Source organism: Neoarius graeffei, chromosome 23, assembly GCF_027579695.1.
Source record: "Neoarius graeffei isolate fNeoGra1 chromosome 23, fNeoGra1.pri, whole genome shotgun sequence".
Classification (NCBI taxonomy): Eukaryota; Metazoa; Chordata; class Actinopteri; order Siluriformes; family Ariidae; genus Neoarius; species Neoarius graeffei.
The window spans coordinates 30,904,452-30,919,024 of NC_083591.1; the positions used below are offsets into that span (position 1 = coordinate 30,904,452).

The 14,573-nt window shown below is 41.1% G+C and overlaps 1 protein-coding gene across 5 annotated transcripts in view; it reads right to left on the reverse strand.

Moving 5' to 3' along the window:
• pask (PAS domain containing serine/threonine kinase) overlaps window positions 1–14,573 on the reverse strand; it is a 74,697-nt gene that overhangs the window by 27,641 nt on the left and 32,483 nt on the right. For 4 of the 5 annotated variants that reach the window (XM_060906062.1, XM_060906059.1, XM_060906060.1 and 1 more), the window contains one exon: window positions 5,887–5,970. The exons of the other annotated variant lie outside the window; for it this stretch is intronic. In XM_060906062.1, the coding sequence (XP_060762045.1) occupies window positions 5,887–5,970 (84 nt within the window). The remainder of the gene's footprint in view (window positions 1–5,886; window positions 5,971–14,573) is intronic. 5 annotated transcript variants of the gene reach the window in all.

A 14,573-nucleotide genomic window follows, 5' to 3' on the forward strand; every position in this document is an offset into this window, starting at 1 on the left:
CTTGTCAATTGGGGGGGGGGGGGGGGGGGGGGGGGGGGAAGCTTGTCTGTACACATTAATTACCCGTCAGTTCGTCGTCAAAGACTTGGAATTTAAATGTGACCGAAACGCTTCGTCCTGGTTTATAGTTGCTTACTTTTCATGTGCCTTCAAAATATTATGCACTGTCCACTAGGGGGTGGGCGATATGTATCGTCTGCGATGTCATCGTGAATGTTGTTTTGACGATGTGTAATTTTGCATTATCGAGTTTAATTAAGCCGCCAAAAATCAATACAGAGCGGAGCAGACCCGGCGCCAGACACGGACTGATGGACGGGCCTTAAATTGCTTTTTGGGGGGGGGGGGGGGGGGCCACACATTTTATACACCAAGCCAGGGCAACACAACTGTTTCTAGCAACCCAGGAGAGCAGCACAGACATGACGAGTTAAATATTCTAAGAAACCTATAAAGCAACCAAAACAACTTTCCAAAATGTATCAAACATTGCTCAGCATATTAAAAGTTTTTTTTTTTTTTTTTTTTTGCTCCGCTGGCCTCACAACGCACAAAGCTGATTTCGGGTATCTACCGGAAGATGTCGTGATATGATCCCGTCCAGCAATAAAATGTGATTGGCTGAGACAGCTGCTCATTTACCCAGATACCATCTGAAGAAAAAATGCGATTGGTCGGTTGGTTCATTCCATGTCATTAACCCATTGGTTCCCAAGAAATATTAGTCCACGTTTATAGCAATGATCCAGAAATTATTACTAGTGTTTCTGTACTCACGGATAATAATGAATGAACGAACCGATCAGCCGATTTCGAATAGTTTCAATACATTTTAAATTGAGCACATTTTTCTTTATTATTGTTATACTGAAAAACTTTGACTTGTAGTTTACGTTTTTTTTGAGGGGAAAAAAAACAAAACAAAACAACAAAGAAGAAGCAGCTGTGACGGGCTCCTATCAGGCCAAGTGCTGTCACTCGCCGGCCACTTTCAGGCATCTTTTTCGGATTAGTGAGACCAGACCCTCTGAACATGAATGGGGAGATATCAATACTGGACTCTGAAAACTAACGGTCGCGAAGAGCATATGATTGAAATCGCCATGAAAAGTTGATTATACTTGAGTGTTAAGTTGGTTCTCATGACTCAGAAAAAGCTTTAAAATCCACTTTTCTCGTGGATTATTTTGACACTGCGCAGGCGCAGTACTTCTATAACAGCAGGAGAGGGACAGCGGAGCACGAAGCTGCAAGATGACTGGAAAGCTGTTGGTTCAGATCGACATATGATTGGTCGTTGGCAGCGGAACAGGCGGGATATTTGCAGACCCGTATTGCCGTCAGAGACGGTTGATTAGAATGTTTGCTGCCGTTACGAACTGTCAATTGAATTATTCATTTTTATTAATTTAAAAGTTGTTTAAGAAAATAAATATGGCTTTTCCTTAAATACTTGTGTCACTGCAATGATTCTTTTAGTCATTGTAATTATTGTAATCTTTAAGCAAGTGGGTTTTTTTTTTTTAAATATCGTCAAAATATCATTAAAATCCTAAAAAATAGAGATATTTTTTGCCCATATCGCCCACCCCTACTGTCCACACAGTGCATATAAACAATAATAGGCTTCTGGAAGACTGAAATATACAGGTCATGAAATTAATGCAGACTCCTATTAATACCCCATATTTCATGACGTCATTTGCAATAACTCCCATAACACATTACAGAAAGGTCATGAACTGCCCACAGGATATTAAAAAGCATGACTCATGAAGGCTTCCCTCACTCAACATCAGCAGCTGAGCACTTTCCATGACGGACTTGAAAACCGGTCCTTTTTTTGGGTCAGGGTCATCCTTGAATTCATCTTCACGGCTACGGAGATCCGTTATAAACGGCCTCTTCCCAGGGTCGTGCAAAGAAATCCGTAACTGAATCTCAACTTTTAACCATTGTTGCAATTCAAGTTTAAGAACTTTGTGATTCCTGCCACCATGGTTCATACAGGAACTATGCTATGCCTGATCTAGAAGGCACGTGCAATTACGCCAAAATTAAGGTAAGGGTAAATGCCCAAGTGTACTTCAATGGATGCAGCTTCATGCAACACAGATGTGTGCATGGGTGTTTCCAGAGGATACGCAACTCAATTTTCTGCTGAACGTGGATGCATTTCTGAACACACATGCACCACACCTTCAGTGAATACCCACTGAGTGGCAAAGAGCGTGGTCTGAAAGACAGTCCACCCAGAATAAGATAAAAACAAGACCACAAATGGCATGTGTGACAGTTGGCAACTCAAGAGAAAAGCTTTCATTGTGGATGCTGGAAGGCGATAATGGGAAGAAAACTGTTCTAAAATTATATACAACCCCGATTCCAAAAAAGTTGGGACAAAGTACAAATTGTAAATAAAAACGGAATGCAATGATGTGGAAGTTTCAAAATTCCATATTTTATTCAGAATAGAACATAGATGACATCTCATTCTTATCTCATCTCATTATCTCTAGCTGACATATTATTATTATGACATTATTAGCTGACATATTATGACTCATTATCTCTAGATGACATATCAAATGTTTAAACTGAGAAAATGCATCATTTAAAGAGAAAAATTAGGTGATTTTCATGACAACAACAAATCTCAAAAAAGTTGGGACAAGGCCATGTTTACCACTGTGAGACATCCCCTTTTCTCTTTACAACAGTCTGTAAACGTCTGGGGACTGAGGAGACAAGTTGCTCAAGTTTAGGGATAGGAATGTTAACCCATTCTTGTCTAATGTAGGATTCTAGTTGCTCAACTGTCTTAGGTCTTTTTTTTCGTATCTTCCGTTTTATGATGCGCCAAATGTTTTCTATGGGTGAAAGATCTGGACTGCAGGCTGGCCAGTTCAGTACCCGGACCCTTCTTCTACACAGCCATGATGCTGTAATTGATGCAGTACGTGGTTTGGCATTGTCATGTTGGAAAATGCAAGGTCTTCCCTGAAAGAGACGTCGTCTGGATGGGAGCATACGTTGCTCTAGAACCTGGATATACCTTTCAGCATTGATGGTGTCTTTCCAGATGTGTAAGCTGCCCATGCCACATGCACTAATGTAACCCCATACCATCAGAGATGCAGGCTTCTGAACTGAGCGCTGATAACAACTTGGGTCGTCCTTCTCCTCTTTAGTCCGAATGACACGGCGTCCCTGATTTCCATAAAGAACTTCAAATTTTGATTCGTCTGACCACAGAACAGTTTTCCACTTTGCCACAGTCCATTTTAAATGAGCCTTGGCCCAGAGAAGACGTCTGCGCTTCTGGATCATGTTTAGATACGGCTTCTTCTTTGAACTATAGAGTTTTAGCTGGCGACGGCGGATGGGACGGTGAATTGTGTTCACAGATAATGTTCTCTGGAAATATTCCTGAGCCCATTTTGTGATTTCTAATACAGAAGCATGCCTGTATGTGATGCAGTGCCGTCTAAGGGCCCGAAGATCACGGGCACCCAGTATGGTTTTCCGGCCTTGACCCTTACGCACAGATTCTTCCAGATCCTCTGAATCTTTTGATGATATTATGCACTGTAGATGATATGTTCAAACTCTTTGCAATTTTACACTGTCGAACTCCTTTCTGATATTGCTCCACTATTTGTCGGCGCAGAATTAGGGGGATTGGTGATCCTCTTCCCATCTTTACTTCTGAGAGCCGCTGCCACTCCAAGATGCTCTTCTTATACCCAGTCATGTTAATGACCTATTGCCAGTTGACCTAATGAGTTGCAGTTTGGTCCTCCAGCTGTTCCTTTTTTGTACCTTTAACTTTTCCAGCCTCTTATTGCCCCTGTCCCAACTTTTTTGAGATGTGTTGCTGTCATGAAATTTCAAATGAGCCAATATTTGGCATGAAATGTCGAAAGTGAGACATTTTGAAATTTGATATGTTGTCTATTGTGAATACAATATCAGTTTTTGAGATTTGTAAATTATTGCATTCCGTTTTTATCTACAATTTGTACTTTGCCCCAACTTTTTTTGGAATCAGGGTTGTGCGCGCGCGTGCATATAAAAATGCACTATTTGAGAACAGTTTTCTTTATCCGTCTCAAACTGGTCTCTCATTTGGGACATTATGGTCAAAAAATAAATTCTAATTTTACTTTTTTTTTTTGCATTTCCCTAACACTAAATGTTTGTCATGTTTAATAAGAATAAAGATAGCATCTTGCTTTATCTGGCCTCCACTGTGGAAATTTCTTTTGATTACAATTCAAATGCTTTCGTAAAATTGATTTCCATATAAAATAACTCCATGAAGAATTAAAGCCCCTCCTTCACAGATGAGTGAAAATATTGAATAAATTTCCTCTTTTTGATTGCTTGGGTTAAAAATGCCAAGTTATGACGACTGAATTGATTATTCACTTAAATATGAATAATATGATACAGTTTGGGTATTTGATATGGCAAAATAGGACACGATGGAAAAATCAAGAACACACCGGAAAGATGAGAATAACGGCGCTGGTAAAAGAACAGCGACTGGACCGGCTGAAGGTCGCGCGGGTCTCTGCTGCGGCGCGCGAGCAACGGGACATCACTACCGCACCGGGCGGGGCAAAATGACTGGCCGTGGATTCTATTAAAAGTTCGATCTAAATTGACCATGGTTGCAAAATATTGGCCAAAAATACGCAAACACTACGAAATATGAAAGCAAGATGAAAAAGAAGCATTCTATTGCCTTATACTGCAAGACTAAAACAAAAAACTGTCAAAACTCACCTTTTCAGTGATAACGTCCGAACAGATCACCCGCGTAACAGAAAGACCGCAAATGGAAGCACGATCAACTTCTAACTGTTGGAGTGGAAAATTCCATTCTACACATGCAAATTGTTAATGTGTGTCCTTCCCCGCACACAAATAACACGCTACGGTTAAAAAAATAAAAATAAAAAAAAAAGACCACAACTCATTTTATAGCTCAGAATATTTCTATACCTAACTTTCAGCTTTCGTTTTAAAAAACAAAATCGCAGATTTATATAAAAATGTTTATATGGCATAGTGATTTTAAGTTACTACTTTTGGTGAGGTAGTGACCTTGACCCTGAGGCTTTCTGTTTAGATTAAAAAAAAAAACAAAAAAAAAACGATCGTATTGGTTTTGGGTCTGCGGAAAATGGAGTTACGACGGTGATGGAATATGTTGCATGATGTTTTATTACGGTTATGATTATTCTGTGAGCGCAACAATCCTTAGGTGTATAAAGTTACAACTTAAAATACAATTAGTGATAACTGTAGACTTTTCAGTGGACTACAACCTTTTTAAGGGAACGCGATGCAGTCAACCGTTTATCATGTCCCAGATCAAGCCGCCATTTTTCCACAAATTTGCAGAATTTTTGCCTAATTCTGAATATTCACATCAAAGATTTAGTTTTATCTGTATTACTTTTCATTTTATTTAAAATTAAAACCAACATCACCATTCAAAACCGTAGTTTACTGACAGAGTATATTTAGTGGGGTACCCCCACAGTACCCAGTTTGTTTGACACACAGACTCTGCTATAGTTCATGCTTGGACAGCACAAACAGTTTGGCATTTGCATAGATCAGTGCAGATAGGCCACATGACAAAATTTGCATCCTGCACACAGTGTACAGACTGCGCCCATTGAAGTACATTTTGGCCTTTAGATAACAAGCACTATATAGTAAAGTGTGTCAATGCTATAAATTACCATGTACATAACAGATCAAGTACATTCTGAAAGTAGATACACATGTACCACTCCCAATAAATATGGAATAACTGTCCATAATTCCACCAGACAATGAAACTGACTGTATAGAAAGAAAAGCACTCACTGCACGTGTCTTCCTTTGCTGAAGTAGCACAAGCAGATGGCCTTAAAACACCACCTCCACTTCCATTAAAGCATGTGCACAAGTCTGGTGGATCAGAGAAAGAAAGTGAGATGAAAATAAGGGAACTGAAATTACAACAGTTTTTTTTTTTTTACTCAGCTTGTTCTACCTTTAAAGGTCTGATGACACGTTTTTGACATCTTTGGCGATGTTTTATAACATAAAGTAATTCCCGATGATCTATATATTAATTCACGAAGGCGCCCATTTTACAAGTTATGATAAAAAACGCGGCTATTTGGGCAAATTTGACGGGGCTGCAGCACCCAGGAGACGGAGGAGGAGCTATATGACGTCAGCGAAAGAACCTTCCTCCTAACTTACCAGTTTGTTGTTGATGCGACAGGTGTTCAGTTTGTCATTATTAGTATTATACACACACATACATATCAAAATATTAGTTATTATGCCTTCGCGTTGTGTTGCTGGCTTTTGCTCCAAAACCTACAAGGATGGGGCAAGTTTATTCAAGTTTCCCAGAGATCCCGAGCTGCATGCGAAGTGGGTGAACCAAGTCAGGCGCACTCGTGACAAGTGGGAGCCCTCGCCAACATCCGTCCTGTGCTCTGAACACTTCGATTTGGATTGTTTTGACACCCTTCCCAGCTTAAAAGAATCTCTTGGGTGTGTAGTTCAGCACAAACGTGTGCTGCCACCATCAGCAGTGCCTACAGTATTCCGGAGGGGGTCTACTAGTAGCTATGCCGGATCCAGCAGTCACCTGGGACAAGGCGACTCCTCCAAAGACAGTCCTCCTGTCAGAACATGTGTTGAGAAACGACATAAGATAAAGGTACGTAGGGCTATAGAGTGCTCCGACATGATGCTAAAAATAGTAACACTGCAGTCTGCGCGGCCGTCTTGGAAGTGACTCGCTCCAGAGCGCTCATAGAGTACACATCATAGGGTACACATTCATGATAATCATAAATGTAAATCATAAAGTCGGCGTGATATCAGTCATCTATTTGCTTGTGAAAGCTTGCGGCTTTCATGTAACTGCCGCCTGGCAACGAGAGGCAAAGGGTAAAGAGGGTATGCTATCATAGATTCTATTCGGAAGAGATCAACACATGATTGCTTAAAAATTAGGTATTTTAACAATTTGCATCTGTTTTGTGATTATCGTGACACTTGTGTGTTATATAGAACTGTATGTCTTATCAGCACATCGAGGATCTTCCACCGGAGGCTTTAGCAAGTACTCGTAGCAACACTACACTTTACCCTTTGCCATGCTTTGTTAGGGAACGGTAGCAAGTACCCCGATGACCGACTTCAAGAATATGTAGAAAAAATTTAGAAATTATACTTTCCAAAAGTCATTTGAGCTTAGGTGTATTGCATTTCCATTTATATTGTAGGTTCTTGCTGATGTTTTTGCGGAGTATGACGCAGCTGCTGAAACAGAAGCTGCAGAGTTTGTATGTACTAGTTGTGAACATTCACATTATCATCACTCATTTATTTAAAATCAGATAAAATCATGCCATCATGATCACTGCTTAAAGTACCAGTATTTGGTTGTTGAAGAGCTAGCACGAGAGAGTTCACCGGCGTTTTCATGCGCCGTTTCCATTGAGTAGAACAGCCAGTGAACCGCAGCGTGTTCTTCCACTGACGTCACATGGCCGCGAGCCACGGACCCAGTTTTCTTGTGCTGTGCAATTAAAAGTTGGATATTCGCGTAACAACAGCTTCTTTTCACGTTATTATAACAGAAATCTAACATGTTTGCCATGTTGTATAGTTTATTTAAGAAATTGCATAGAGTCATGTTCGTGTCATCAGCCCTTGAAATTAATAAGTAACAGATGGCCTTTCATTTCTGTCTCATGTTTGACTTTAATTTTATTGCAAGTTATGATGCACAAAAGGAAGCGGAATACAAATGACTGCCTGATGGACTTGGGGTGATGTCCAGCATCCCCATTTCTCCATGCTCACAACTTCCATTATGCAACTTTTTTTTTTTTAATTCAAACTCAAGGAAGCACTTCTGTTGCTTGCAACCGAGATAAATAAGTCTTCCCACTCCACCCCCCCCCAAAAAAAAACCTCCCAAAGTTGCCTGATTTCCAGAAAGAGAAATTGTCTTTACATAATTACTAAGCTTAGCTTCTCAAACTTTTTTGCCTCCTGACCTCAGTATCTTATGACTCCTCATTTTATTTTTTTTAGTAGGCTTAGAATTATACGTACAGGACCTACCTGCTAATTTGCAAGGCATTAATGTAAAATGGTTTAAGACCCATACAAATGTTAAACAGATCTTTAACAATTCAATACCTTTTACCCATGCAAACAAATTAGATAAACGCTCCCTACCTTTAAAATGTGACAAACCAAAAGATGAAAAGAGAGGAAAAAAAAAACCCCACAACACACAAAACAACTTACAATAACCTGGTTGCACAAGCATGCACACCCCTAAACTCATACTTTGTTAAAGTACCCTTTGCTTGTACACATTGTAGCACTCAAACTTTTGGGGTTAAATTTTTTACCAACATTAGGCCATTATTAAAAAATGTTCTGTTTCCGGTCCACCGGCCAGGTGAGTGCTGTTTGTGCGGGTGAAATTTTTTTTTTTTAAACGCCGGTTTTTCGACATTTTTTTTTCAGGTCCGTAAATCTAAAATCGATTCCCAGAGCTTTCCACTAAGGCTCATACTAGCCAGCCATGACAAATAAGTAGCCAACCGGGGTGGGGGGGTGGGGGTAAACACAAACTCCTGTGCACGCAGTTCCCAGGATTAAATGCATTTTCCACAGACCATTTATTTACTCACTTTACTCAAATACAAAGTAAAATGGCAGTAAATCTCAAGTAGACTCAGTCGTCCAGGTACATAGTAATCTGTGGTTGGCTGAAGAGAGCAACTGGACTTGCTTGACGATTCTTATCAGCCGCCCACAATGCAGCCATCAGCATTCTGATTCTCTGATGATCCATGAGAGAATAAATACTGGATACTCCCTATTAGTCAGACAGAACTGAGGATGCCTTTCGGAGGAGAGGCGAAACGTTTTCAAGAATCGTCAAGCAAGTCCAGTTGCTCTCTTCAACCAACCACAGATTACTATGTACCTGGACGACTGAGTTTCTTCACAGATATGTCCTTTACAATCATTTAAGCCACCATGGGCAATGCTGAAATCACTGTTACAAACAGTACATCGCGCGAAGCTATCATTATTGTTGACCCTTATTAGACGGAGATTCTTTTGTGTAATCTGAGCTGAAGTGAGTTTTGTATTTTGGATTTTTGGGGTGCGCTCTCTCTGCCATGCCGATCCTGTAGGCTGCACTGACTCAACTGAAAACTTTGGTCCTCAAGAAAAGGGATAAAAGCCCGCCCATACTGAAAGCTGATTGGCTTATTTTGCTGAGTAACCCAATCAGGATGCTCTTTGTCTAGCATGCGCTACATGAACAGGCACACATGCAGTCTCTCTCTCACGCGCCGTCATATGCGCACATTCTAAGATGCGCGAGGTAGACAATGTTTCACGTGCACGCTCTTGCTCGCTTGCTCCAGATTCCGGGAGATATTCTCCAATTTGCTGGCATCAGGGAGCCATCATCAATATGCGGGAGACTCCCGGAACTTCCGGGAGACTCGGGATGTCTGCGTTATAAGGTGACCACAGATCGTTAACCATACACCCCCCCAAAAGATTTCTCAACGGATTTACATCGATCTCAAAAACGATCATTTTGGTCTGAAAAAGTCAGAAATCCGCCAATTGGTGGAAAATTCTCATCCCTGCGAAAGATACTGGCGGGCGGGCGGTCCTGCCTGCTTGTGCCACCACAAGCCTCGCCTCGCGCCAACCCCCCGAAATTCTCAATGGATTTACACGTTTCACAAAAATGACATTTTCAGCAGGAAAAACTCGGAATTCCGCAGATCCGCGGAAAATTCTCATCTCTGTTAAAGGACATGGGACATGAAACAAATGCACGCTATATCAGTTTCTTTCCATTAAAAATATGAAATAATTGCATCAACAAATACAAAATTATCTATTAAATTCAGCAAAATCGTTATATTCGTGATGATTATATGGCATTTCTGCTCGAGCTCCGATATGCATATTTTACAGCCGGAAGAGCCGCCGTCACGTGATCATACGTCACAAAAACTTTCGGGTACAGCACAAGCGGGTAGGTGAATATGGAGAAGTGTGAATCGTGATGACGAATGCGACAAAATAGTTTTTGTCTTGGATGACAAGAAAATTGTTTCGTTTTTAGAGTGTTTAACGTACATTGAACATCATGGTGTATTGCGACCTCCCAGTCAGTCAGACGCGCTGTTACTCCTGTTAGCAATGTAGCTAGGCTCAGTATGGCCAATGGTATTTTTTGGGGCTGCAGTTAGATGCGACCAAACTCTTCCGTGTTTTTCCTGTTTACATAGGTTTATATGACCAGTGACATGAAACAAAGTTCAGTTACACAAATTGAAACGCGGCGATTTTCTATGCTATGGAAAGTCCGCACTATAATGACAGGCGTACTAACACCTTCTGCGCGCGTCGGCAGCGCATTGATACCTTCACTCGGAGTTGTACCATTATTTTTTTTTTTTTTTTTTTTTAGACAGGGCGGACGGACCAGGGCATTCGCCCGCCTGGCCGTGCCTGACGAGGAGCGCTCTCGGCCGGCTTGGGAGGCAGACGGCAGCCCCTCCTGGAAGTGTGGTTTTACCATGGGCCTCATGCGGAAAAATGCCGAGGTGCATTCGCTAAGCGACTGAAAGCCGAGGTAAGGATTAGTATTATAATTTTGGGTGTATCAGTTATTGATTATCATAATTCTGACTCGTTTCGCCATTTTGAGTGTTTTCATCTCGGACTCTGGAAGCATTGTATCTCAATCAATCTCGAAAAATATCAGCAAAAAAAAAAAAAACCTAGCTTGCAACGGACTTTAGCTAGATCTATGATGAACTTTCAATGTATGATACAAAAATAATACTTCTTTCAACAGATCATTAGCCTTTGAGCAGAATTGTTTTTAACTTACCAGGAAGTGTTATCGAGCCGACCGCTTTCAGTTTCATGGGGATTGAATGAACTCTCACTCTCAGAATCATCTGACCCGTCAGAGTAAAGACAAGATCCATGTTCATGTGAATTTCCAGCTATCGGTTCGAATTGATGGGGTCTAACTTCACATCTCTGTGATACATCGGGAATATCACTGTCGATGGTGCCCATTTCGGTAACCTGTTTACATTAGATTCCCAAATGCTGGCTCCTTGAAAAGTTTTTGTGATGTCACATGACCACCTAGCTCCTTAACGAATCGTTTTACGCTGATGTATAAAAAAAGTTGAATGTGATGATTTTCACATTTTTGACACCCTGCAGTGATTTAGATGGCATTTCTTATGTCCTTTATACATAATTATACCCAGAAAAAAATCCATGTCCCATGTCCTTTAAACTGGGGGGGGGGGGGGGGCGCAGCCATTCAGCAAGCGGGGTGTGGGGTCACAGACCGCTCCGTGGCAAACGCAAGGGGCTGGTTTACAGTTGCACCAACAAACAATGAATGTCTTCGTCTTCAGTCCAGCCAATGAACACAGTTATTTGAACTCTCAGAAAGGAACTTTTATAGGACGCACCTCAAGTACACAAGAGATCACAGACATCGGAGAAACACCACTGTGCAATCGAGTCGAGCTCGTACCATTGCAGCTTTCATATAGCCTACTATTAGCTTTTTCAATTACCAACAGCCTTTTTAAAGGCTATATCCTTGTGTATATAGCTAGCGTTCCAGCACCAAGTCTCTCTAAAGACCATTTCAGCCCTCTTTTCTCGCTTTAAAACCGATCGTCATCCCTCTTCCCTACTTGTTAACCTACTCTTTCTCCTTTCTTTAATCTTTCTCCTACTTTTTTCTCCTTTTCCTCCACCTTTTTTCTTCAATTAAAAATTGTATGGTCCAACACCATACATTTTAACTTAATTACATTAAGCACAGTTTGTAGATTGCTCATTTTAGCAGAGCCAAGTCTGATGCATGGTGGTAAGGTGCTAGCATTCTTAGCTGAGCAAGTCCCTTTGCTATGTTCACACAGCATAACGATCTTTTATTGGAGTTAAACAATATGGACAAATTTCAAATTCGTTGGGGGGGGGGGGGGGGGGGGCTTGTTCCACTGATGCACCAGCTCCCAAAAAAAAAAAAAAAACTCCGCAAACATGACGAAAAGTTACTTACAATACGGTTTTTCTGTTACTGGCACAGTGGAACCACATCGGCAACGTGTCGTTTGTGCAGAGGTGCTTGCCAATGACCGCATGAAACACCTGTCTGGGATTAAGCAGCAGCTAGTTTCTTATTTCAGGGAGGACTACTGGTCATTTTCATGGGTTCGGGACCCATTTGTTTGCACCGCAAACGATTTGTCACTGCAAATGCAAGAGCAGCTGACTGAGCTGAAGAGTGACAGCAGGCTGAAGCACCTTTTTAGCACCTGTTCTCTTACATCCTTCTGGGTAACACTGATGCAGGAGTACCCCCCCCCACTCTGTGACGCTGCCTAAAAATTCTCCTACCCTTCATGTCAACATACTTGTGTGAGGCAGGCTTTTCAAAACTGACCACGCTCAAAACCAAGTACCGCAATCGCACACAGATTGAGGATGACCAGAGGCTGTGCTTAACTAAAATTGAGCAGAGAATTTGAGAACTCTGCCAAACAAAGCAGGCTCATGTGTCACACAGACATTCGTTCACACTACCTCCAGTACAGTTTGCTTGTTAGCAACTTTGCAGTACAGACAGATTTTCATGAGAATTTTACGAGATACGTGTCTTGGCCCAATGAAGAACTTAAACTGCATATCACGGGTAAATTCAGGAGCAAGATCAATGTAATTCTCCCATTTTATATAAAACTTTGGTCAAATATCTGTCACATTTTGCGCAATTATTATTATTTTTTTTACCTTGCGCAATACCAGAAAAATTCAATTGAAAATCAAGCCATTTGAGGCAAATTGGTCCGCCTCTGAAAAAACTGGGCAGTTGGATTTCCCAGGAAACACTGATTTTCGTGACGTCGCATGCGGGACGCCTCCCTCTGAATCCTACATCAGCGCTGGTTTGTTTATGAGAAAATGACCTGGTGGTTTTTTGCAAATTTCTTCAACGTTATCACGTAATTATTAAAATGGTTAACAGATGTAGCGTAGGAGGGTGTAGCAACACCAATCTTGATGGGATTAGTACTCATCGCTTCCCAAAAGACCGGACAATGAGAGAGAGAGAGAGAGAGAGAGAGAGAGAAATGGGAGCGCTTGGTCTACACAGGCTGTGAACTGAAACCGTGCAAGCTCGCGCAGCCTGCTGGCGCTTCCGCAGGTAACGTCACAAATCTCGCTCCAGACTCCCTTGGGATTTTTCCAGAATGTGTCATTTTATTTTTTTCTGCTGTAGATCGATGGCCTTGTGCAAAATTACCCTTCTGGATGAGTGTGTAAAGGGACATACACATAAACTGGTCCAGAATATGCACTTTACATTGTGGAGGTGATCTGGAACTGCATCTGGATCCAGAAAATTTTAAAAAGGATATACGGCAAAATTGAACACTCAGTCTCTGACTGTTGTCCAACACTGTAATAATACACAGCCCAATAATAACTTTTTCCATGGGGGGCTCAAAGTACACTTGCTACAGTAGCAGGGGGCAGATCACAGATGTTTGAGAACCCTTGGTCTAGATAGTAAAGCTTTCAACAGTTTGCATGGTCTGGCACTATTCTGTATAGTCTACTGGTACATACACAAGTGTGTCAAACTTAGTAGCTCTACTGCACTACCAAAAAAGAAAACCCCTTCTCAATGGCAAATATGTAGGAACATTAAAATGTATAGCTGGATGTGGGTTTTGGATGCAATATTTTTATTGACTTAATGCTTAGCTCGACGAACAGCATATACTGATAATGTAGACTCTGCTAAACACCACAAAATATACTAGATCCCCGCTCTGGCTTGTTTATTACTATTAAAAAGTTGTTCATGTTTATATCTTTGCCATAATAAGGCATTTTTCTTTATCAGGAATTTCCCATAACATTCTTGAAATATAGATAGGTATCTGTACTTTTGTATGCCTTTAGTATCTCCAGTGTATTTAGAAGTCCCAAATAACTCAGGAGGGCGTTGTGTCCCAAATCTAGTAGGCAGTCTGCTGTACACTTTTCAAGTGGAATAAATACATTTATGGGGAAATTAAGAAGCCTTTATTTTTATCATGTGTACACAAATGAGCAATGAGTGCACACAGAGCAGTGGGAAGAATAAACACATTTGTGGGTAAATTATGTGGATCGGTGATGCCTGCATGTTTCAGCTTTTGACCGCAACCTGATCCACTGGTATAACCTAATTTTTAATAGTTTCCGAGAGATTGTACATACCGCGGTCGTCTTGATTTTCATTATTAACTGTCACAGCCATGTTTCATTGTTTGCCTGGCAATATGGTGGACGCTGCATGAAAAACAAAAGGTCTGGGATGTCAGTGAAAGGCTCTTATTTGTTTGGAATATGGAGTATGATTTTGATAGGTGGCCAATTCTTACATAAGGGCAATT